The sequence below is a fragment of the Rhododendron vialii genome, chromosome 9a (assembly GCF_030253575.1).
Source record: "Rhododendron vialii isolate Sample 1 chromosome 9a, ASM3025357v1".
NCBI lineage: Eukaryota > Viridiplantae > Streptophyta > Magnoliopsida > Ericales > Ericaceae > Rhododendron > Rhododendron vialii.
In genome coordinates this window covers 34580041-34603717 of record NC_080565.1, presented here as the reverse complement: position 1 = coordinate 34603717, position 23677 = coordinate 34580041, and the positions used below count along the sequence as shown (strand labels likewise).

The 23677-nt window shown below is 37.3% G+C and overlaps 2 protein-coding genes and 1 pseudogene across 2 annotated transcripts; 2 read left to right on the top strand and 1 right to left on the bottom strand.

Moving 5' to 3' along the window:
* The first annotated feature begins 2118 nt into the window (after window positions 1–2118).
* Window positions 2119–5989, top strand: LOC131300731 (caffeoylshikimate esterase-like). Its single transcript, XM_058326696.1, has 2 exons — window positions 2119–2724; window positions 5474–5989. Exons 1-2 carry the CDS (start codon window positions 2146–2148, stop codon window positions 5879–5881), a joined length of 987 nt encoding a protein of 328 aa, XP_058182679.1. The 5' UTR covers window positions 2119–2145; the 3' UTR covers window positions 5882–5989.
* Window positions 5990–11032: 5043 nt separating this feature from the next.
* Window positions 11033–15831, top strand: LOC131299830 (caffeoylshikimate esterase-like; annotated as a pseudogene).
* A 2376-nt stretch (window positions 15832–18207) lies between these two features.
* On the bottom strand, window positions 18208–23456 carry LOC131301655 (uncharacterized). The gene is made up of 2 exons (XM_058328033.1): window positions 22568–23456; window positions 18208–18603 (listed from the first exon to the last, which is right to left on the bottom strand). Exons 1-2 carry the CDS (start codon window positions 22854–22856, stop codon window positions 18584–18586), a joined length of 309 nt encoding a protein of 102 aa, XP_058184016.1. The 5' UTR covers window positions 22857–23456; the 3' UTR covers window positions 18208–18583.
* Between the last annotated feature and the right edge of the window lie 221 nt (window positions 23457–23677).

The following is a 23677-nucleotide window of genomic DNA, read 5'->3' as shown; positions in this document are numbered from 1 at the left end:
GATGAATCAGATTTGTTAACTCTTATCAGTAAGAATTAAGTTTGACCAGTAAGAGTACTACATCGAATTTGAATTATTAAGGGAAACTTAAAAATTCGTACTTATTGCCATTTTCACTTATGAATTCATCATGTCCTTTTCAGCAACTTATGATTTCGTCATTCTCATACTTTTAATACCGATATTGCCTTTCGAGTGTTGTTAATTGTATAAATGTATATATTTTAAACCATATATGTAATACAAGCTTTTCGATTTCTTGGTAAATTATTTGTAGCATTTATCGTGAAATATATCTATATGTTCCTATTATTTTATGGTTAATTATTTGTACTGTTTACCATGAAACTATTTCATGGTTAATTATTTGGACCGTTTACCATGAAATTAGTCCAGCGAAATTTCTTAGGCCGCTGCACAGACCAATTCATATAAGGATAGTTTGAAATGTACAAATACTTATGTTTACATCCCAAAATTCTTGTCAATTCTCGTCTATATAGGCTAAGAATTTTAGGATGTAATCATAAGTAATTTTCATCCCAAAATTCTTGTCTATAAAGGCCAAGAATTTTAGGATGAAATCATAAGTAATTTTCATCCCAAAATTTTTGTCTATAGAGATCGAGAATTTTAGGATGTAATCATAAGTAATTTTCATCCCAAAATTCTTGTCTATAGTGACCGAGAATTTTAGGATGTAATCATAAGTAATTGTCATCCCAAAATTATTGTCTATACAAGCTCAGAATTTTAGGATGTAATCATAAGTAATTTTCATCCCAAAATTATTATCTATACAGGCCCATAATTTTAGGATGTAATCATAAGAAATTTTCATCCCAAAATTCTTGTCTATACAGGCCAAGAATTTTAGGATGTAATCATAAGTAATTTTCATTCCAAAATTCTTGTCTATATAGGCCGAGAATTTTTAGAATGTAATTATAAGTAATTTACATCCCAAAATTCTTGTCTATATAGGCCGAGAATTTTAGGATGTAATCATAAGTAATTTTCATCCCAAAATTTTTGTCTATATGGGCCAAGAATGTAATCATAAGTAATCAGTAATCATAAGTAATTTACATCCCATGTAATATCATGGTAATTTAACCATGTAATGTTATGGTAATTTAACCATGTAATGGTTTAAGGATGTGATTTTATATATATTTTTTATGGTAATTTAGCCATGTTCCGTTGGCCAACTCGAAGAATAAAAAAAAAATGCAAAGATATAATTAACTTATCATGTTATATTCCTAAAAATATCAATTCCTCAAATACATTCCATGGTGAAAAAAGAAGAAGTAATCAATCATTTTGAAATTTATCAAATCCCATTAAATTAGGAAAATAATACAATCCAATCCCACTAAATTGAGAAAACAATCGAATCCCACTAAATTGGGAAAACAATCCAATCCAATCCAACTAAATTAGGAAACCAATATAACATAATATATGTATATCATAGTGAAAATGGTAAGAAAGGTAATTCATAAACTAAAAGGATGAAAACATAAGTATGAAAAAAAGGCGGGTTGAATTCTTACATGGCATGAATAAAGATGATGTATATTTAAATATTCCAATTATAAATTGCCGAGATGAATGGCTCAGATAGCATGGAGGTCACTTCAGGCTCCCCCAATCAGACTTTAGTCCCTGTCTAGTTTGCTTTCATCCAGTCTCATCCGGATTTTTTTATTTTTGTTGGCCCATTTCGGATTTACAATGATGATTGGAACCGTTCATCATACATAGCTCGTCGAGTTCTTTAAGCATTTAAAAGTTCAAGTTGATTGGATACTGATCAATGACTTGAAAAACACATTTATCTTCAAAACAAATGGTTTCAGTTTAGTGTGCACGATACATTCGTTTCAAGATAAACTTGTTCCAACAAGCTATTGATCGGTATCCGATGAACTTGAATTTTTCTATACTAATAGAACTGGACGAGCTCTATAAGATGAACGGTTTCGATCATCATTGTAAGCCAAGGATGGGCCCACAAAAATAAAAAAACTGGACGGGACTAGATGAGAGCAAACTGGACAGGAACTTTTCCCGAGTCCCCCCGGATCCTTGTACGTATAAATCTCCTTCCCCGTCTCTACTCTCTGAGCACATCAGAAAATGGCGCACCCAATATCGGAGGCCAACGATACCAGCCCCTTCGGCTCACTGAGTCCATCCGAGTTCCACGCCCGCCACTCGGTGACTCACTCCTCCGAGTACATCACCAACTCCAGGGGCATGAAGCTCTTCACCCAGTCCTGGGCCCCGCTCCCCCCGGCCGAGACCACCGCCACCGTCGCCGTCGTCCACGGCTTCACCGGCCAGACCAGCTGGATGCTCAACCTCACCGCCATCCTCTTCGCCAAGTCGGGTTTCGCCACGTGCGCCATCGACCACCAGGGCCACGGCCTCTCCGACGGCCTCTCCAACCACATCCCCGACATCGGCCCCGTCGTCGACGACTGCGTCTCCTTCTTCGACTCCTTCCGCGCCCGCTACCCGCCGTCGCTTCCCTCGTTCCTCTACGGGGAGTCGCTCGGCGGTGCGATCGTTTTGCTGATCGCGCTCCGTCGCGGCCGGGCTTACGAGGGGCTCGTGCTTAACGGCGCGATGTGTGGGATCAGCGACAAGTTCAAGCCGCCGTGGCCGTTGGAGCACTTCTTGTCGGCTATTGCGGCGGTGGTGCCGACGTGGCAGGTGGTTTTTTTTGGAATTTAAAGAATAAGTTTACATACACAACTTTAAATCACAATTGTGTCCGGAACCGTTTGATGAATGTGAACTAATGTGTATTGTATATCGAACGACTCCGAATACAGTTATGTCCGAAATTGTGAATTTCGAGATAAGTTGAATTGCAAAGATATAATCATAGAGATTGTCTTGTTTCTGGCTGTGTTGTAAACAAGTTGTTTACCTATTTATAACACCAACCAATCACAGCGGTCCAAAAGTGTTCTACACTGTTTGGATTTTAGTAAAATTTTTCCGAAGGAAAGTTTAACTCTTTCTTGAAATTGTATTATTAATATTCGGACTGTCCAAAACACTTTTGGACGGTCACGATAGTGTTTACAGCATAGCCGGAAACAAGGTTTTTCATATCTTCGAATTGAGAATTGCTATCAGTACCGATAGCTTTGCAGGAAAACTGTACCGACCTGTTGTGCCGAGCCATTTCCGGCCACCGGATGGCCAATCCGAGCCGTCCAAAAATTCTATAAAAAAAATCCAAGGGGGCCCACATGGAATCAACGGCATTTAATGTGTATAAGGTACTTGATCTAAACACCATATTTTTCGTGCTTGATCTATACACGAAAAATATGATTTAGATCAAGCACCTTACACACATTGAATGCCATTGATTCCAATGCAGGCCCTCTCGGTTTATTTTTTTATTTATTTTGGACGGCTCTGATCGGCCGTCCGGCGGCCAGAGACGGCCCAGCATGACCTGTCAGTACGTTTTCCCTACAAAACTATCAGTACCTATGTTATTTTCCCTTCGAATTAGACTTCTCCTATCCTTTGTGGTTTTAAATTATACTCCTTCCTTCCGTCAAGATTTATTTGTCATCGATGGATATAATTATGTAAATTTTTAAATTAATAAATTAGATTTGATTTTTTTTTAAAGTTAAAAATTCGAGATTGAATAAACAAATAAGGACAAATGGAGTATTCCTAACCGAGATTTAGGGAATCCTTCCAAATCACGGATATCAATTTTTCTCTCATAATATGAACTTTCCATGACATTTCTAACCAAATGGAGATAGATTTTGTAACTACATTTTTCGTCCACCACACAATATATGTGGACATAATAGATTTGCAGGATTACAATTTCTCGAGCAACAAATACGTACGTTAAAACTTGCACGAAGAAAAACAAATCAATTTTTCATCCACCTTACAAAAAAACTTTTGTCCCTCACCGGTCTCACACTGTCACGCTCAATTTTCTTTCTTTCTTACTTTCTTTCTTTTTTTTTTATTTGGAAAAATAAATTTTATTAAGGAAAAAATGGGAGGAGAGTTCCAATCAAAAGTTGGATATAGACCTAGAGGGCAAAGCCCAAAAACCTGGGGCGTAACGTCCAATTTTCTTTTCCTTCTTGGTTTGAGTTAGAATTAGAATTTGAAATATCACTGACACGTAATGATAATGGTGGTAGGTCATATATATATATCGGGCCGACAGCGATTGATACATTGATAAATCACATCCAAAAATTAAGCCACATAACTAGTGATGCATTACTATAGTAAGTATATGTAACGGCCTTTACTTCAAACATGGCTTTTAATCATTTTGTTATAGATGCGTTTCAATCAAGTATTGCTTGATTTTTTTTTTTTTCAATCGATAAAGTATTGCTTGATATATATATCGGAGCGGTTCCGGAGACCCTTAAACCAACCCCCCGCCCCCCCACCCCAAGTTTCCGATCGAATTTTGATGATACGAGCCGCTCAATGTAATCAGAACGTGAGTTTAAGGGTGTCCGTGAGATATCAGCCAAAAAATGACCGGGAAGGGCTTCATCCAAACAGTTTTTTATTGAATTTTATTGAACAGTTCAATAAAAAAACTGCTCAAATCAAGCTCTTCCCGATTAGTGTTTTTTGCCAGTTTCTCATGGGCACCCTTAAAATCACATTCTGAACACATTGAGCGGCTTGGATCATCAAAATTTGATTGGGAACTATGAGATTAAGATTTGGAGGTTTTTTTAAGGGTCCCCGGAACCGCCCGTAGTATAGTTACTGTCAATTATTATAGGAGTACATGACAATTTTCTGAGCAATTAGGGATTCCTAAATTTTTACTCTGGCATATTTATCAGTATTATTTACTGTTTCTATCAATTTGTTTAGCTTCTCATCGTAATATTTTTAATCTATTATTTGCTTCGATGAGAAAAATCAGAAAAGTATTAAAATGTTGACGACAGTTGAAAAAAATTCATATAAAACAACTCTAAAGACAAAAAAGAGTCAAATGTTCGGTATCTTTTTCACTTTTACTGAACTATTTTTTGTCGTAATTTTTTACTTGTTACACTCTCTTGTGATTGGTCAATCCAAAAAAAAATTATCGTGAATCTAAGAAACACTCAAAAAGAGACAAAATTAATAACGAAACAAAAATTTAAGAAACATTGGGGCCTAGTTTCCAACTCCACAATAGTAGGTGTCCACACGTAGAGACCCAAAATCTCAATCTCGTACGGTCAATAAGATATGTAAATAATAATGCTCGGCACACGACACTCCACCACAACACCAATTATACCTGCTTATATGGCACTGCACGATTGGTGGTGGGAGAAAGAGAAACCCTAGCCTTGTAATGCATTCTTTTCAATCAAGTATTGATTTATATATTGATATGATAGTAAGTTGGAAAATGATTAATTAGTCTCCAAATCCTCAACAGGTGGTCCCCACACGCGGGTCAATTCCTGACGTGTCGTTCAAGGTGGAGTGGAAGCGGAGGCTGGCCATGGTCACGCCGCGGCGAAACAACTCGTGGCCGCGAGCCGCCACGGCGCGCGAGCTCGTCAGGGTGTGCAGAGAGGTGCAATCGAAATTCGCCAAAGTGGACATGCCCTTTCTGATCATTCACGGCGGCGGCGACGTCATCTGTGACCCGGCGTGCGCGGAGGAGTTGTACGAGAAAGCGGCAAGCAAGGATAAGACTATCCGTATTTACCCAGGGATGTGGCACCAATTGATCGGTGAGCCGGATGAGAGTGTTGATTTGGTGTTTGGAGAGGTGGTTGAGTGGCTGAGGACTAGGGCTGAACGCGCCGCCGAAAGAGGCGACGGGAAGGCCGAAGGATGAAGCAACCGCCGGAGTGTAGTTGGCCTAGGTGGTTTGGTTTCATACATAATAAATGTTTTCCAGAATTTGAACTGTGATTGAGTATTTTATTTAAGATTGGTTATTATTTGGGCTGGTTTATTTTATTCTGAATTATTTTGACCGAAGGAATATTCTGAATGTTTTTCAAAATTCTTTGCACTTTATTTTCATTCACTTCACTTTTATTCATTTTCACTTTCTAGTATAATTTTCTTTGCATACAAATTAAAATGCTTTTTCCACATTCATCACATGCAAAATTTATTTTGGTTGGGCAAAATGTTTTCATAAGTGTTGACAAACTAGGGACTTGCTTAGCAACAAAACATTGCGATGTACTTGTATTTTAGATATATTGCATGTTGATGTCAAAATATGGACGGTTGATCCGAGCACTTCGACGGGGCTTTTGCTGAGTCCGAATTATCATGTCGAGGTCCTTTGAAAAGGCTTTCTTGCAAAATCAAGTCCAAGAGATCGAATCGGTGGTGTTTCCGGTCATGGACCCTCTGACGATCAAATTAGTTGGAGAACGATAGGGAGAAAGTATTATAAAAGAGGGAGATAAGTGTCTACCTCATCTTCTCCTTTCCTTCGTCTATTTATATATACCTTGCATCCTGGGATGGTAGAAGTGGAGGTTGGTCATGGGAAGTTATGAGATCATGTGAGGGGTTATAACCGGCAACCCTGTCTCATGCATGGGAGAATGATTTTTGGCATAATATGCAGGATCACTCAATCATTTCTGAATGGGAGAATGATATATTTTTGGCATGATATGCGGGATGACTCAACCGTTTCATATGTTTTTTTACCGCGCAAGCCTGCCTACCAGCACAAGCCCTATCGAGCACTGGCCACTTGTCATATCCGTAGCGCTCGGCGTAAGTGATAAAAATTCATACTCATCAACACTGCATATAGTAAGAATTTATCTTTGACTTCTCATCAAAAAATTATTGAGCTTTGGATGGTACACATTTAGTCATGTAATTCTTTAAAATTTCATGCGCTCTTGCTCGATCTCAATTCTCATAGAGTCATACTCATTACTCCCCTTGCACTCTCAATTCTCTTTCTAGCAAATTTTAGTAGTTTGATATGTGTGTGTTTCGAAGACGTTTTCATGCTTTCCGCTCAGTGGCGGAGGGTGGAGCCAGGATTCCATGACCTCGGAGGGGCCAGTTTAACGGACATATATTTTTTATCGGAATGTATACTTATTATATCATAAGGTTTTTGTTTCCCAATCCATTACATTTGTATATTGAAATGATTCTTTAGCCTATTTCAACTATCACATGCTTATTTTTTATTCATGGAAGAAATTGAGAAATGAGAATGTAAAATAAATAATTTTTTATCAAATCGAACCAAAATTATTAAGATTTTTAGTAGCTATACGCGAATAATTATCAAAAATATTCAAAATCGGGTATATACAAAAATAAAATTTTAAAACTTGGACGCTCGGGGAGCTGGGGTTGGAGGGGGGTCCAACATAGCTCCGCCATTGCCCACAGTGGTATAATCAAAACCAAAATGTTAAGGTTAGCAAGATTTGCTCAAAAAAAAGCTCACATTGAAATAATTAAATTTATCAACCTCTTAGCAACTCATTAAATTTTGGCTCTTGGATAATCAAAACTAACAACCTTTGCCAATAACCAAATTTAGTTGTCCTCACATTTTCTCAATCAAGTTCACCATCATTACACAAAAACCTTCTTTATTCCATTTTCAACATCTTTCTATGTAAAATACTTTTAAAAAAAGTTTTTATTTTTTTGCAAAAACTCTTTTTTTTATTAAAACTGTATTTTTGATAAAACTTTTTTTTCAAATTTTTTTTTCCAAAAACTATTTTTTTTAAATCAAAGTTTTCAAAAAACTATTCTCTTTTCTTAATAACCTGTTTTTATTAGTTTGAAAATTGTTTTAAATTGATCAAAAAAAAAAATTTGTTTTAAAAAAATTGTTTTTTGTGTAACAATTTTTAAATTTTCATAAGTTGAAAAAGTGATAGCAATCCTTTAAATGGATAACCAAAAGATGATGTGTCAACTTTTGATGACAGAAACATATGGTTGTGAATCAATTTGGCAAGTGATTTTCTATGACCTTGACTCCCATCCAGTCACTTTAGGATCTCTCTCCAGATTTTTCCACAATAGACTCCTTTGACTTTTCTGTGTAATTCAAGTTACAAACTGATTGATTGTGAGAGAGAGAGAGAGAGGAGGCAATGGGTCAAGGTCGATATTGTGGTGGTGGGTCGATGCGGGAGGAGAGCAGGAGAGAGAGAGAGAGAGAGAGAAGAGTCAATGGGTCAAGGTCGAATTGTGGTGGTGGGTCATTGCGGAAGGAGAGAGAGAGAGAAGAGTCAACGGGTCAAGGACGATATTGTGGTGGTGGGTCCACGCGGGACGCGGGGCTCTGCTGCCCATCATGTGCAGCAGCTCCTGCCCACACCTCACACGGCACCGTTTTGGGAAGGAAAAAAAAATTAAATTTTTCGTTTGCAATCCAATAGAGTAGAAACGTAATTATGAGAGTCTCAGAGTTAAAATTTAATTATGTCTCTTTAGAATAATATAATCAGAATAATAAGATCTTCGTGTCAATTCAAACGGATTGAAAATTGGAGCACTTGATTTTTTAATCATATTTTTTAATATATAAACGGTCTAAAAAAATTAAGTACCCCAAATTTTAATTCGTTTGAACAAGTGCGAAGATCTTATTATTCTAATCATATTATTCTAAAGTATCATAATTAATTTTTGTCTCTAGGGTTCTCATAATTAAGTATATACTCTTTATTTAGAATTCTGTAGATCAGAAACGTGATTATGAGAGCCCTATAGACAAAAATTAATTATATCTCTTTAGAATAATATAATCAGAATAATAAGATCTTCGTATTTGTTCAAACGAATTAAAAATTAGCGCACTTAATTTTTTTAGACCGTTTATATATTAAAAAATACGATTAAAAATTTAAGTGCTCCAATTTTCAATCTGTTTGAATTGACGCGAAGATCTTATTATTCTGATCATATTATTCTAAAGAAACATAATTAAATTTTAACTCTATGACTTTCATAATCACGTTTCTACTTCATAAAATTGCAAACAGAGAGTTTTGTTTTTTCTTTCCTTTCCAAAACGGTACCGTGTGAGATGTGTGTGAGGTGTGGGCAGCAGAGCCCCGCGTCCGTCAATGCGGAAGGAGAGCAGGAAACTCCCACCAAATGGAGTCTTTTTTCCTACCGACCATTCCAATGTAGAAGAAGAAATTAGCCCCCACCCCCAAAACAGAAAGCCCTCTTTTTACAGGTATATATACCATTTCGGGTGTGCACTGCATTGTGTACTGTCTATTTTGGGGTTTCACATAAATAATCAAAATCGTTAAATTTATTTATAATGTATTCATAGAGGCCCTTGTGAAAACTTAGCTCAGTCGGATATTTGTACGGGTTGATCGATTCTTCACTTAATTTCCTGACAGATTTTTTGACAAAATTGAGCAAAGAATCGATCAAGCCCTTACCAATATTCCACCATACTTATTTTTTAAAGATATTCATAAAGAGATATTTTAAACGAATTGAGCAGTTCCGATTATTTGTATGAGACTCTGAAGTGAATCTCACACAATACTGTGTGCAAATGTTGTTTCCCAAATGGTTTGCCTGTAGAAGAGAAAAAAAATTCAGTGTCGGGTGAGTACCACGTGGTGCCCGCTCAGTGCATCCAAGTCATTCATTGCGTTTTTGGACAGTTCGGGTTCGGAGAGAAAAGAGAGAGAGAGAGTGTTGAAATGAGAGGAGAGAGAGAATTTCAATTCGAACTACAACATAGAATATACCCATCCGGCACCGAAAAATTTCTCCGTAGGACTCCTCTTTTTTCCGACGACTTTGGCAAGTCCTCCTATTACAACATTCCCAAGTCAACTGGCATGTCAACCTTAAAATCCAAACAATCCTTTGTACAAAAAGAATCTCGTTCCTCTTAGGGTTTGTTCAGTCGTGCTAATCTGGGAATTAAAAATGGGCTTTACTTCTTTTTTACTTTCTCCGTCCAAATTTACTTGTCCTACTTCTATTATAACTGGATTAAAAAATTAGTACAGTAATATCTCTAAAGTGGTAATAAATTTTATATCCAATATGAATCTTGTTTGATAAATCTCGATGTATTCTATAATTCAATGTTTTCGAAATCACTTAAAACATTATAAATTACAATATACAATTAATTGAAAAGTGGCACGAACTCCAAAAAATAACAAGTAAATTGGGACGGAGGGAGTACTAGCTTTCTTTCTTGTCTCTCATCTCCCGCCCGGTTCTTCACTCTTCTGATTCTTGTCCATCCTCCTTCGACTGCAGAACACTTGGTCCGATCAAATTCCCGTACGTTTACCAATAATAGACGCCCCCGATGTGGGTTGTGCACATTAAGATGTGATGTACCCATTCCAGAAGTCATATTGGGCACGGAGGAAAGATCTCATCAAGTTAGCGGCTTTGCTGACGATATATACCATCAAGATTAATGACCCAATGCTAAAATTCCTAATCGCAACCAAGTTTTGCAAAATTTCCAGTTACATCCCTGCTTTCTATAATACTTCTTCCATTTCCTTCACAATCTCACCTTATTCAAATGCAACACCAGCAGCCCTGAACTTGAGGATCATACTAAATACTTACTTCTTTGGTAATCACTCTTGTTAACAGGGACGGAAATAGAATTTCGTAAATGTGGAGGCCGAACTATGAACAAGATTTTGAAATTTCAAGGTTCGGAAATCTAATAGTTTGTTCAGTCTAGGTTTTGAGGGAGATTTTTTGGATAGTAAGTAGAGAGAGATAAAAAGAGGAATGAGATAAATAATTGAAGAGAAAACTTATGGGAGACCGTAGCACAGAGAGAGAAATTGGGTTTGAGAACCTAAAATGAACACATTTTTATAGAATTTAAATGCCTAAAATAACACTCAATACAAAATACGATATCTATGTGTTTTTAACAAACAAACAAAAAATAATTAATTTTAATTTTAATTATTGTTTTTAAAAAAAATCCGAAACAACGCGGGGCCGTGGCACCCATATGACCACCTATAGATCCGTCTCTGGCCCCGTCGTCGACGACTGCGTCTCCTTCTTCGACTCCTTCCGCGCCCGCCACCCGCCGTCGCTTCCCTCGTTCCTCTACGGGGAGTCGCTCAGCGGCGCAATCGCTTTGCTGATCGCGCTCCGTTGCGGCAGCGGCCGAGCTTACGACGGGCTCGTTCTTAACGGCGCGATGTGTGGGATCAGCAACAAGTTTAAGCTGCCGTGGCCGTTGGAGCACTTCCTGTCGGCTATTGCGGCAGTGGTGCCGACGTGGCAGGTTGTTTTTTTGGAATTTAAAGAATAAGTTTACATACACAACTTTAAATCACAACTGTATCCAGAACCGTTCGATAAATGTGAACTAATGTGTATTGTATATCAAACAATTCCGAATGCAGTTATGTCTGAAATTGTGTGCATGTAGAATTCCACTTTCGAGATAAGTTGAATTGCAAAGATATAATCATAGAGATTGTCTTGTTTTCGACTGTGCTGCAAGAGCTTCCACGGTGGTATAATCAAAACAAAAGGTTGCTAATGTTAGCAATATTTGCTCAAAAAATAGCTCATATTGGAATAACTAAACTTAGCAATCTCTGAGCAACTCATCAAATTTTGGCATTTGGATAATCAAAATTAACAATTTTTGTTAATAATTAAATTTAGTTGTCCCCACATTTTTTTAATCAAGTATACCATCATTACAAAAAAAAAATCTCTCTCTTCCATGTTTAACATATTTCTAAGAAAAATATTTTTAAAAACAGTTTTTATTTTTTGCAAAAATGGGTTTTTTCAAAACTGTTTTTTTGCAAAAAGAGCTTTTTTTTTCAAAAACTGTTCTTTAGAAAAAATAAACCTTTTTTATTCAAAAACTATTTTTTTACTGTAAAACTTTTTCCCAGAAACTCTTTTTTTTTTTAAATTAAAGTTTTCAAAAAACTATTTTCTCTTTTTCTAATAACTTGTTTTTATTAGTTTAAAAACTATTTAAAAAAAATTATTTTCTATGTCACAATTTCTAGATTTTTATACGTTGAAAATGTGATGTGACAAGTTTTGGTTATTCAATTTTGATTGTATCATTGTGGACCTCTACATTGCTAACCTTAGCAACCCCTTAAATGGATAACCAAAAGATGATATAGCAACTTTTGATTATCCACTTTTGATTATTTCACTGTACGAATGCTCTAAACTGGTTGTTTACAACACCAACCAATTACAACCATCCAAAAGTGTTTTGAACGGTTCGATTTTAATGAAATTTTTCTGAAAAAAAGTTTGAACCTTCCCCGAAAAAGTTTCTTTAACATCTGGACCGTTCAAAACACTTTTGAAAGGTCACGATTGAGTATTGTAAACACTTGTTTACAGCACAACCGGAAACAAGTTTTTTCATATCCTTCGAATTAGACTTCTCATATCGTTCGTGGTTTTAAATTATACTCCCTCCGTCAAGATTTGTTTGTCTCATATTTTACTTTTATATATCCCAAATTGTCTGTTCAATTTCAAAATTAATAGATAAAATTATGTAAATTTTCAAATTAATGGATTAGATTTGGTTTCCTTAAAGAGTTGAAAATCCGAGATTGGACAAACAAATCGGAACGGAAGGAGTATTCCGAACCGAGATTTAGGAATCCTTTCAAATCACGGATATCAATTTTTCTCTCATAATATAAACTTTCTACGATATTTCTAACCAAATGGAGATAGATTTTGGGTGCTGTTAAATACAACTGCGAATTTGCTACATGTAGCCAATTCATAAAAGGAAATTTTTGGATTCCTTCTTATGAAATGGCTACATATAACAAATTCGCAGTTGCAAATAGCTTGGCCCTAGATTTTTTGTAATTACATTTTTCGTCCACCACACAATATATTTGGACATAAGAGATTTGCAGGACTACATTTTCTCGAGCATCAAATACGTACGTTAAAACTTGCACGAAGAAAAACAAATCAATTTTTCATCCACCTTACAAAAAAACTTGTGTCCCTCACCGGTCTCACACAGTCACGCCCAAATTTTTTTTCGGCAAAATAAATTTTATTAAGGAAAAAAGGGAAGAAGGGATCCAACGAAAAGTTGGATATATACCTAAAGGGCAAAGCCCAAACACCTGGGGCCTAACGCCCAATTTTCTTTTCCTTCTTGGTTTGAGTTATAATCAGAATTTGAAATATCACCGACATGTAATGTTAATGGTGGTAGGTCATATATATATATATATATGTATGGGGGGGGGGGGGGGGGGGGGGGGACAGCGGTTGATACATTGCTAATCACATCTGAGATTCAAAAATTAAGCCACATAATTAGTGATGCATTACTATAGTAAGTATATGTAACGGCCTTTACTTCAAACATGGCTTTTAATCATTTTGTTATAGATGCGTTTCAATCAAGTATTGCTTGATTTAATTAATATATATATATATATTGTGATGGTAGTATGGTTACTGTCAATTATTATAGGAGTACATGACAATTTTCTGAGCAATTAGGGATTCCTAAATTTTTACTCTGGCATATTTATCGGTATTATCTACTGTTTCTATCAATTTGTTTAGCTTCTCATCGTAATGTTTTTAATCTATTGTGTGCTTCGATGATAGAAATCAGAAAAAATATTAAATTGTTGACTACAGTTAAAAAAAATTCATATAAAATAACTCTAAAGACAAAAAAAAAAGAGTCAGATGTTCGGTATCTTTTTCACTTTTACTGAACTATTTTTTGTCATAATTTTTTTACTTGTTACACTCTCTTGTGATTGGTCAATCAAAAAAAATTTATCGTGAATCGAAGAAACACTCAAAAAGAGACAAAATTAATAACGAAACAAAAATTTAGGAAAGATTGGGGCTTAGGTCACCACAGTAGTATAATCGAAAATGGATAACCAAAAGTTAACACATCAGCTTTTGATTATTCAATTAAGTGGTTGCTAAAGCTTAACATTATTGAGGTTCACAATGGTCACTTCTAATCGATAACCAAAATAAGGGGTCCATTGCAATTTCACACAATCTCTCTCCCCCCTCTGTTTCCCACCATTCACTTGAAAAACTTCCCACCATTGCGTTTTTTTTTTTTATTTTGGCAAAAATATATCGAATATATGGTGTTCTTCCTAGTGTTATCTATCAAAACAACACCGAGACTTCTTTTTTTTTCCCTATTCCCGTAACCTATATCACAAATCCACCACTCTCTTAATCTTTCAAAAAAAATCAGATGTGTTCTTAAATTTGGAAAAGAATGAAAGGTTCGTCCTTCTTTTTTTTTTTTTTTTTGCAAGGTTCTTCATTTACTCAACCATAGGGGAAGGAACAAAAAAGGAATAACCACTTTTTAGTCGAAAAAATCATTTTTTTTTTTGCAAAAAAATTGATTATTTCTCAAAAATACTTGGGTAAAAGTAAAAAAAAAAAATTACTTTTCCGATTCCTCTCGTCGAGACGAATCAATAACCTATAAAAATTTGGCGCAAAACTAACAAATGCGAAAAAAATTCAAATAAAGATAATTTTCAGATTTAAGTTAAGTTTAAGTTAAATTCATAAGAATATAGCCTAAAATAGAAACAAAAAAGAAGAGTGAAATACCTTAATCTGACAACGATGGGTCAAATTGTAGATAATCGAGAAACATGAACTTCACTTTTGGAGTAAAAGAAAGAGAATGGTTAAAGTGAAGAAGATATAGAGCAGGTGAAGAAGAGAAGAAGAAAATATACTAGTTGAAATACGAGTGTATATAAATTTTGAAACCAATTAACTTATGTGGTGTGGAGTTCACAAATTTTGATTATTAAAAAATATTGCTAGTTTTGGTTATCCAAAGCTCAAACTTTGATTATTTCTAAAGATGTAGCTAAGTTTGATTATACCATTGTGAGACATTTTTTGCACCAATATTGTTAACTTTAACAACAATTGACTTTTGATTATACCACTGCGGATGGCCTTAGTTTCCAACTCCACAATAGCAAGTGCCCACACGCCGAGACCCAAAATGTCGTAAGGTCAATACGTTATGTAAACAATAATGCTCGGCACGCGATACTCCACCACAACACCAACTATACCTGCTTATACGGCACTGCACGATTGGTGGTGGGAGAAAGAGAAACCCTAGCCTTGTAATGCATTCTTTTCAATCAAGTATTGATTTATTTATTGATATAATAGTAAGTTGGAAAATGATTAATTAGTGTTCAAATCCTCAACAGGTGGTCCCCACACGCGGGTCAATTCCTGACGTGTCGTTCAAGGTGGAGTGGAAGCGGAGGCTGGCCATGGTGACGCCGCGGCGGAACAACTCGTGGCCGCAAGACGCCACAGCGCGCGAGCTCCTCAGGGTGTGCAGAGAGGTGCAATCGAAATTCGCCAAGTGGACGTGCCCTTTCTGATCATTCACGGCGGCGACGACGTCATCTGTGACCCAGCGTGCACGGAGGAGTTGTACGAGAAAGCAGCAAGCAAGGATAAGACTATCCGGATTTACCCGGGGATGTGGCACCAGTTGATCGGTGAGCCGGATGAGAGTGTTGATTTGGTGTTTGGAGAGGTGGTTGAGTGGCTGAGGACTAGGGCCGAACGTGCCACCGAAAGAGGCGGCGGGAAGGCCGAAGGCTGAAGCTGCCTCCGGAGTGTAGTTGGCATAGGTGGTTTGGTTTCATACATAATATATGTTTTCCAGAATTTGAACTGTGATTGAGTATTTTATTTAAGATTTGGTTATTATTTGGGCTGGGTTATTTTATTCCGAATTATTTTTACCGAAGGAATATTCTGAATGTTTTTCAAAATTCTTTGCACTTTATTTTCATTCACTTCACTTTTATTCATTTTCACTTTCTAGAATAATTTTCTTTGCATGCAAATTAAAATGCTTTTTCCATATTCATCACATGCAAAATTTATTTGGTTGGGCAAAATGTTTTCAAAAGTGTTGACAAACTAGGCACTTGCTTAGCAACAAAACATTGCCATGTACTACAAAATTTTAGATATACCGCATGTTGATGTCAAAATATAGACGGTTGATTCGAGCACTTCGAAGGGACTCTTGCTGAGTCCGAATTATCACGTCGAGATCCTTTGAAAAGGCTTTCCTGCAAAATCAAGTCCAAGAGAATCGGTGGTACTTTCGGTCGTGAACCCTCCGATGATCAAATTAGTTGGGGAACGATAGTGAAAAAGTATTACGGAGTATGAAAGAAGGAGATAAGTGTCTACCTCATCTTCTCCTTTCCTTCCTATATTTATATATACCTTGCAACCTGGGATGGTAGAAGTGGTGGTTGGTCATGGGAAGTTAAGATCATGTGAGGGGTTATAACCGGCAAGCCTGTCTCATGCATGGGAGAATGATTTTTGGCATAATATGCAAGATGACTCAACCGTTTCTGCATGGGAGAACGATTTTTGGCATGATATGCGAGATGACTCAACCGTTTCATATGTTTTTTTACCGCGCAAGCCTACCTACCGGCACAAGCCCTGTCAAGCACTTGGCCTTTGTCACATCCGTAGTGCTCGGCATAAGTGATCATAAAAATTCATACTCATCACTGCATATAGTAAGAATTTACCTTTGACTTCTCATCAGAAAATTATTGAGCTTTGGATGGTACACACTTAGTCACGTAATTCTTCAAAATTTCATGCGCTCTTGCTCGATCTCAATTCTCGTAGAGTCATACTCATTACTCCCCTTGCACTCTCAATTCTTGTTCTAGCAAATTTTAGTAATTTGAGAGTATGTGTTTCGAAGACATTTTCACTCCAATTAATTATGCGAGTCGACAAGCTCCCCTTCTCCTCTTAAACACAGCACTGTCACATTCACATTAGCTCGATCATTGACATTAGGCCACATCCAGAGAAAGAGAGAGAGTGTGTGTGGAGAACTTATCAGAGTATCAAGATCTAACCTGGGTAGTAATGGGAACAAAAACTAGATTAATAATGATTGTTCAACGAGTTTTTTTTTTTTTTTTTCAAGAAATACTTCACAATTATCAACCAAACAAAAACTTTCTTTTTTGTCAAAAAGATTTTACATAAAAAATGTTTTGCATCGAAAAATATTTTACGTTGAAACACACATAGAGCCTTAATCACATATGTTATTTCAATGAAAAATTACTTTTTAGTCTTGGGACCCCTATACATTACTCCCTCCATCCCAAAAGGGATAACAATTTTGAAACTCGTGTCATTTTTCATCCCTTATATTTTTCAATCTATAATATTTTTCATAAATTTGAAAACTTTGTATAATAAAACTAGTCAAGAACTATCAAACAAGATCCATATTGCATATTTTTTGAGATCCATATTGAAAGATCTAAGGAATTGAAATTAGCACGGATATCAAAAATTGACATCCAATTTGGGATGGAGGGAGTACGTATTTTTGTGGAGCCCATTACTAATAAGTATACAGATCCCACCAACATGTGTGGTGGATAAAAATATTAAGGCATAGTGTAGCGGTGCCTAGGGCTGCAAACGAGCCGAGCCAAGCCGAGTTTTAGAGTGTTCGAGCTCGGCTCGGCAAAAATTTAGTTTGCTCGAGCTCGGCTCGAACTCGTGACGAGCTGCAGGACTCGAGCTCGAGCTCGGCTCGATATGTATTTACGGAGCTCGAGCTCGGCTCGTTCGGCTCGTTTATGAAACAAATATATATAAATATATATATAAATAAATATAAATATGTAAAAATATATATATAAATAAATATATATAAATAAATATATTATATAATCGAGCTCGCAAGCCAATTCGAGCCGAGTTTCGACTAGCTCGAGCTCGGCTCGTTTTTGTCTTGAACCGAGCCGAGCCGAGCCGTTATCAAGCCGAGCTCCGAGCCGCTCGCGAGCGGCTCGGATCGTTTGCAGCCCTAGCGGTGCCCCAACACCACTACGTAATTGCTCAATGCTAACAGAGTAAATTAACTGGTACTACTTTTTAAAAGAAAAAGCTTATTTTCGTTGTTAGTTCTTTTTTAAAAAAATTTGGTTAAAAAAATGTCTCTCACGAATTACTTTTGTCTTTGATAAACTTTCTCCAAAAAGGTCATAATTTTTCACTCGTTAGATTGCTCTCATCATGGCGAATCACAACTAAATGCAAAACTAACAAAGGTTAATAAAGACATAATAAGTACAAAAAATAATAATTTTAGGCCAAACCTTGCCTGGCCTAACAAACTCCAAAATACTGCTAAAGCACGAAGACAAGAAGGGTAAAAAATCACTTGAATACTAAGGTTTCTGTACGGATCATGGAATTCTGAAGGGTTTTATTGGGAAAGAAAAATGTAGGGATTAAACTAAACGAACTTTGATTTCCCCTGAAATCATCCTTTCCCTTGGTAATCAGTCAGAAATCCATGATTCAAACACACAGCCTAATCAGATTAATAAAAGTATTTCAAAAGCTGTACAGACTTAGGCCTTGATCGTCTTCTTTGTACAAGGAAATTCCAGGTGTTGAAGTCGTCCCAAACGCATATCCTGTATCAGTTTTCTTCTTCACAAGCTGAAATTAGAAAAGGAAACAAACCTTAGAATGGCCTAATTCAAGAAATTTCTGTCGCAGCAAAGTGGTTTGTGCAAAACTATCAAAAAAACAAAACACGAAAACAAAAAGACTAAAACAGAAACAATTGCTTGTGCAAGACTTACAAATCATTCAATGAGAACAGTTTTGCAGTTAAATTGGTAGATAATCAAATATGGTCAAAGTAGGACATAGACAAAATAATGCCCTTTTGGGGGCCGTATTTCAATGTCAACTACGCAAACGTGACAGCCTAATAAACATCACTGAAAAGAAAAGGAAAAGGAGAAATCATAAGATCAAATGCAAAACTAACACCATGGGGCGCATTGCATATCCATGAAGAAAATAAATCGTTTTGTTCTGACCTAGTGATACTTTGGGGACGCCAATATATAGTAAGTTAATTATAGGTACTGAAAAGGTCAAAGTCCGGGAAAAGAAGAAGTTACCCCTCAGTCTCGGGACCAAGTGCTCTAGATCATAAATTTAGAACTCAGAGGTTAGTGATATGGCTTTTGATCAACCCAGTCGTCCAAATGCTAGATAGAAAACATGCTTTAGTCAGCTTAGTTTGACAGTGTAAATGTCAATTATCCCAAATACAATAAATCAAGTAATAAGTCATCAAATTCTACTTGCAGTCCAACTTACAAAGACATAACTGAAGAGGTCATGAGTAGTATTTGCAGTCAGTAAGGTAAATTTGTGAAACAACCATTCAAATTACTTCCCAGAGTATCATCCTAGTTTTACTATTCTTCATATATTTCTAAATTTTTTATCCAACAAAGATATGATAAATTCAAGAAAAAAAATCTTGAAATTATGTTGATCTCTAGCCTTGAAAATACAGTACGCTCAACAAATCAAATCCTTTAAACGGGAAATTTAGAAATTTTTCTGAACCATTTTCCTCCAAGACTCGAGGTAGTTAAATCCAATAAGTCAGTTATCAACAAAAAGGAAAGACAAATAAATCACTACTTTAATGATGCATTCAGGCCTCTACCCCTCCATCTCTTTTAACTTTAGGGGATAGTGAAGACGTGATAACCTAGACAATCTCTCCTACAGATTCTTACTCAACAAAACATACTTGGGAAGCAATTCGGAACAAATATCCCAAGGTTCATGGTCTTCTCTTGTTTGGTTCACTAATAACGTTCCTAAGTGGGCATTTATACTTTGGATTGTATATCTTAAGAGGCTTCCGACAAAAGATAGACTCATGAAATGGGCCATGCAAATAGACCCTCACTGCATTCTTTGCTCACAGAAAGTGTTTCTCACCTATTTTTTGACTGCATTTATTCTAGACAAATATGGGAATCTATTCTCAACAAATTTCAGATTCTTAGACCAGTTTGTGAATGGGAAAATGAGCTGAATTATGCCATTAGCCTCTGCAAAGGGAATATATTCCGTGCTCTTGTGTTCAAGCTTTCACTTGCTGCTGGGGTATACTTCATCTGGCTTGAGAGGAACTCTCGTGTTTTTGGAGGGAACCCAAAGAATCCAGATTGTATTTTAGCTTGTATAACAGAAAATATGAGACTTAGAATTTCTACATGGAGGAACATCCCTAAAACTGTAACGAACCAAAGATTATGTGATCTTTGGCGCATTTTTGCTAGTTTGCTAGATTGATTGATTCTAGTAGTGTGTAGTAGGTTCTCTTTGTAAAGATTGTTTGTATAAGGGGTTCTCCCTTGAGATTCTTGTTTGGTTGGCTATAAAACGCATCATTTACCAAAAAAATGATGCTACAAGGCAGTGGAGTATGCACCAAGCAAAAAAAGCCTACCAAATAGTCAGAAATTTCAACCAACCCTCCCTCAAAAACAAAAACAAAGAGCGATTCTAACCCTTGCTCTAACATACTAGGGAGGGTATTTACAGAAACGCACAATCAGCACCTGGGGATTGGTTTTGCTTGAAGCATGAAGAAAATGGTAACTCCATGACTTCTGTGAGCACCAGTTGCCATATATGCCGAATTCAAACATACATTATAGGTGAATGTTACACACACCACCCATGCTCCCTCCACCCCCTTGGCCCTCACAACGCACCCTTCTCCCTCCACCTTCTCTTTCACCACATCACATCACACCCCACTCCCAGACATGTCTAATTCGAATTATGCATTTAATGACCTGCCACACCATAAACACCGTGTATATCGCCAAATTAAAGAAATACACTATACTAAACATGAACATTTTGGTGTGTCCCTCTTTCCTCGAATCCAAATTAGAAGTATCCAACCCTCAGAAACATACCTGCATCCCACAACCCAGTCCATGTAACATAGCCCCTCACCAATAAGTCCCAGATGACCCTATAGCCCTTGGTATAGTTCAAATAGGTAGAGAAGGACCACCATCAGCCCCTTTCTCCCCACACCCACAACTCTCGCACTGCGATTCCCCCTTCCACACCCACCCTCCCTAACACAAAAGCCCCCTCTTTCTCATACCTTTCCTCGTTCCCTTCTCCTCCTCCTTTCCAATCTTTTATAACATTGTTCTGTGCTCAAGTTCAACCACACAAGTACTTCTTTCTCATCGTTATGAGCCTGATGAGGAATTCGAGAAAAAAAAAAATTAAGAGTTCAATGGCATGCGGAGTTACTTTGGGAGACTTCAACACGTAACCAAACCAAAACTTACGTTCCAACATACAATCAAACCATACAAAACTAAAACTTACATTCCAACAGATAATCAAACCAATCAAACCAAACCGTTCAATTGCCGCCGGCCATCATTTTTCGGCAGTTCACTTCTCAAGCACCTCAACATGTTGTAACCAATCGCATTAAGAAAAGTGTGACCCCTTAGGTGTTCTATCTTCAGTCAGCCCTAAACCCGTAGACTTGAATTCCGATTGATCCCTGTAGGGGGCCGAAATATCCGAAAGTTCATAGGGTTCACAAGGCCCAATGGGGGGAACAGGTTCACACGCTATTTAACCCATCGTCCAGTTGTCTCAGTTCATCTGTAAATAAAGATGAGCTTAGGCGTGATGTATCGTTAATCTTCCGAAGGATAGATAGATCCCCGGGTGCTTCACCAAACGCTGTACGTCTATCCGAACGCACATAAACTCGAGTTCGCTCGGTGATCTTATCTTCTGCCCGGGGACGTCCTCTCGTTCGGCGAAGTTGTTCTTCGGAGAGCACATCAAATGTTCGGAGCAGCTTCGTCCATCAGGAAGGAGTTCCACCGAGTACCATCGTTTATGGAACCTTCCAGAAGTCTCTATTGATAAGTAAGCTGTCTTTTCTGATATTCGAAGTGACATCTCTGAGCGATATGACCTTTCTGACATCGACCCATGTGACTCTGTAAGGTCTGGGGAAGCGGCGCTCGTTAAATGGCTCTGCTGCATGACGTCATCCGAGCGTTACTCGACGCGTGGAAAGCAAAGCCATCTTGCTTAGCACTCCTCCACCTCTTCGCTTATAAATAGAAGGGCACTATTACAAAGAAAAAGATCTGAACTCCTTCTCATCAGCACTTTCTTCTCTCTACTAGCTTATTTCTTACCAAACTTCTTCTTGTCTTCTCCACTTACTGACAAATTCGTCGGAGCTTCTTCCCGGAGGAACATCCCCCTCCGGTTCTGCAGGTACCCCAAGTTCAACGCCGTCTCCCACGGTCCAGCAAACGGAGAAAGGTACGCAGGAAAGATCACGAAGAAAGCGACCCCCACAATCCCGAGACGAAAATATAAGAATGAAACCCTCACCCCCATCGATAACAACAAAGCATACAACCACAATTCAGCCTATTAGTATTTGCAAACTACTCCATATAAGCTTAATCACCTAGTATTCCGTAATTCATCAAAAACACAGAAAAAAAAATCAGACGTATTTTAAATTTTCAATAAGCAATTAGTATTTTTTTATAATTGGGTGCGAGAAAAAAAGTACCTCCACAGCAGAAACAACAGTAACAGCAAGAGAGGATCATGAGCAGCTCTCGGCACAAGACCAGGGCCCCACCGGCACGATTCTTCGAATCCGAAACGACACCGTCATCGTCTCCTTGCGGTTTATTGTCGGTATCGTCCAAGAGTTTGTCCTGACTAGTGGTGGGAGATTGAGATCGATTCTGCTGTTGTTTCTTCTTGACGTTCATCCTGTGGATGTTCCACTCCAGCTTCTCGAGGTACGCGTGCTTAAACGAGTCCCTGATCCTCATCGATGGCCATAGATGCATCCTCTCTCTCTCTCTCTCCCCCCGAACAGTTTGCACTTGAAATTGAAGGGAAGAAGGAATTTTTTTTTTTTTTTTTTTGGCGATTTTTAAAAGTGACGTTTTTGGGCAGAACTACGAGTTACTAACAGAGAAGGGTGCGGATCAAAAAAAACAGAGAAGGGTGATTTACGCCAACCTCCCTTGAGGTTTCTTACGAATACATCGGGCCCCAAACCTCTCAACTAATTACACCGGATTCCCTGGAATTCGAATAACGTAGATCAGGTAGATCCACCCCGTTAGTCTTTCGTTGGATTTGTGGATTTCAATTTAATGACCTTTAAAAAATCTTGTGTAGCTTCCATTTTTTCCTTAAGAAATTAAAAAAAAAAGAAAGAGAGAGAGAGAGAGTGAGAGAAATTAGGAACAAAAATGAAGAAAGAAAAACTCTTTCTATTCCAGAGTTGGAATGAGGAAAGATCTCTCTTCCTTGTTTAATCGCTCCCGTTTAACACTGCTCCTACAATTTATCTATAAATTTTCCTCTTATATTTATTTTAAATTTTTTACATGCCAAAAAACCTATACTAGTCTAATCAAATGGGTAGGAAAAAATTCGACGACATTGAAGTACGGACCAGATCCTCATAAAGGAAGCACCTTACCGCTTGAGCTTTATTCTTATACTTTTACTGCAGCTAGTTCAATTTTGTCCACTGTGTATTAAATGCTTAGATTTTGCTGGAACAAAAGGAATTTCTCATAAATTTCAACCTTCTATGTCTCGCTGTGGCCCAATAAGGTTTTCGCTGTGGCCCAATTTAGTGTTGGACTGGGACTGA

What these genes read in the sequence shown, in the direction of transcription:
- LOC131300731 (XM_058326696.1), top strand. Translation starts at nt 2,146, where the DNA reads ATGGCGCACCCAATATCGGAGGCCAACGATACCAGCCCCTTCGGCTCA. An exon ending in CGGTGGTGCCGACGTGGCAG is followed by an intron (nt 2,725 to 5,473) that starts GTGGTTTTTTTT and finishes AATCCTCAACAG; the next exon opens with GTGGTCCCCACACGCGGGTC.
- LOC131301655 (XM_058328033.1), bottom strand. Translation starts at nt 22,856, where the DNA reads ATGCATCTATGGCCATCGATGAGGATCAGGGACTCGTTTAAGCACGCG. An exon ending in CTGTTGTTTCTGCTGTGGAG is followed by an intron (nt 18,604 to 22,567) that starts GTACTTTTTTTC and finishes TTCTAATTTCAG; the next exon opens with CTTGTGAAGAAGAAAACTGA.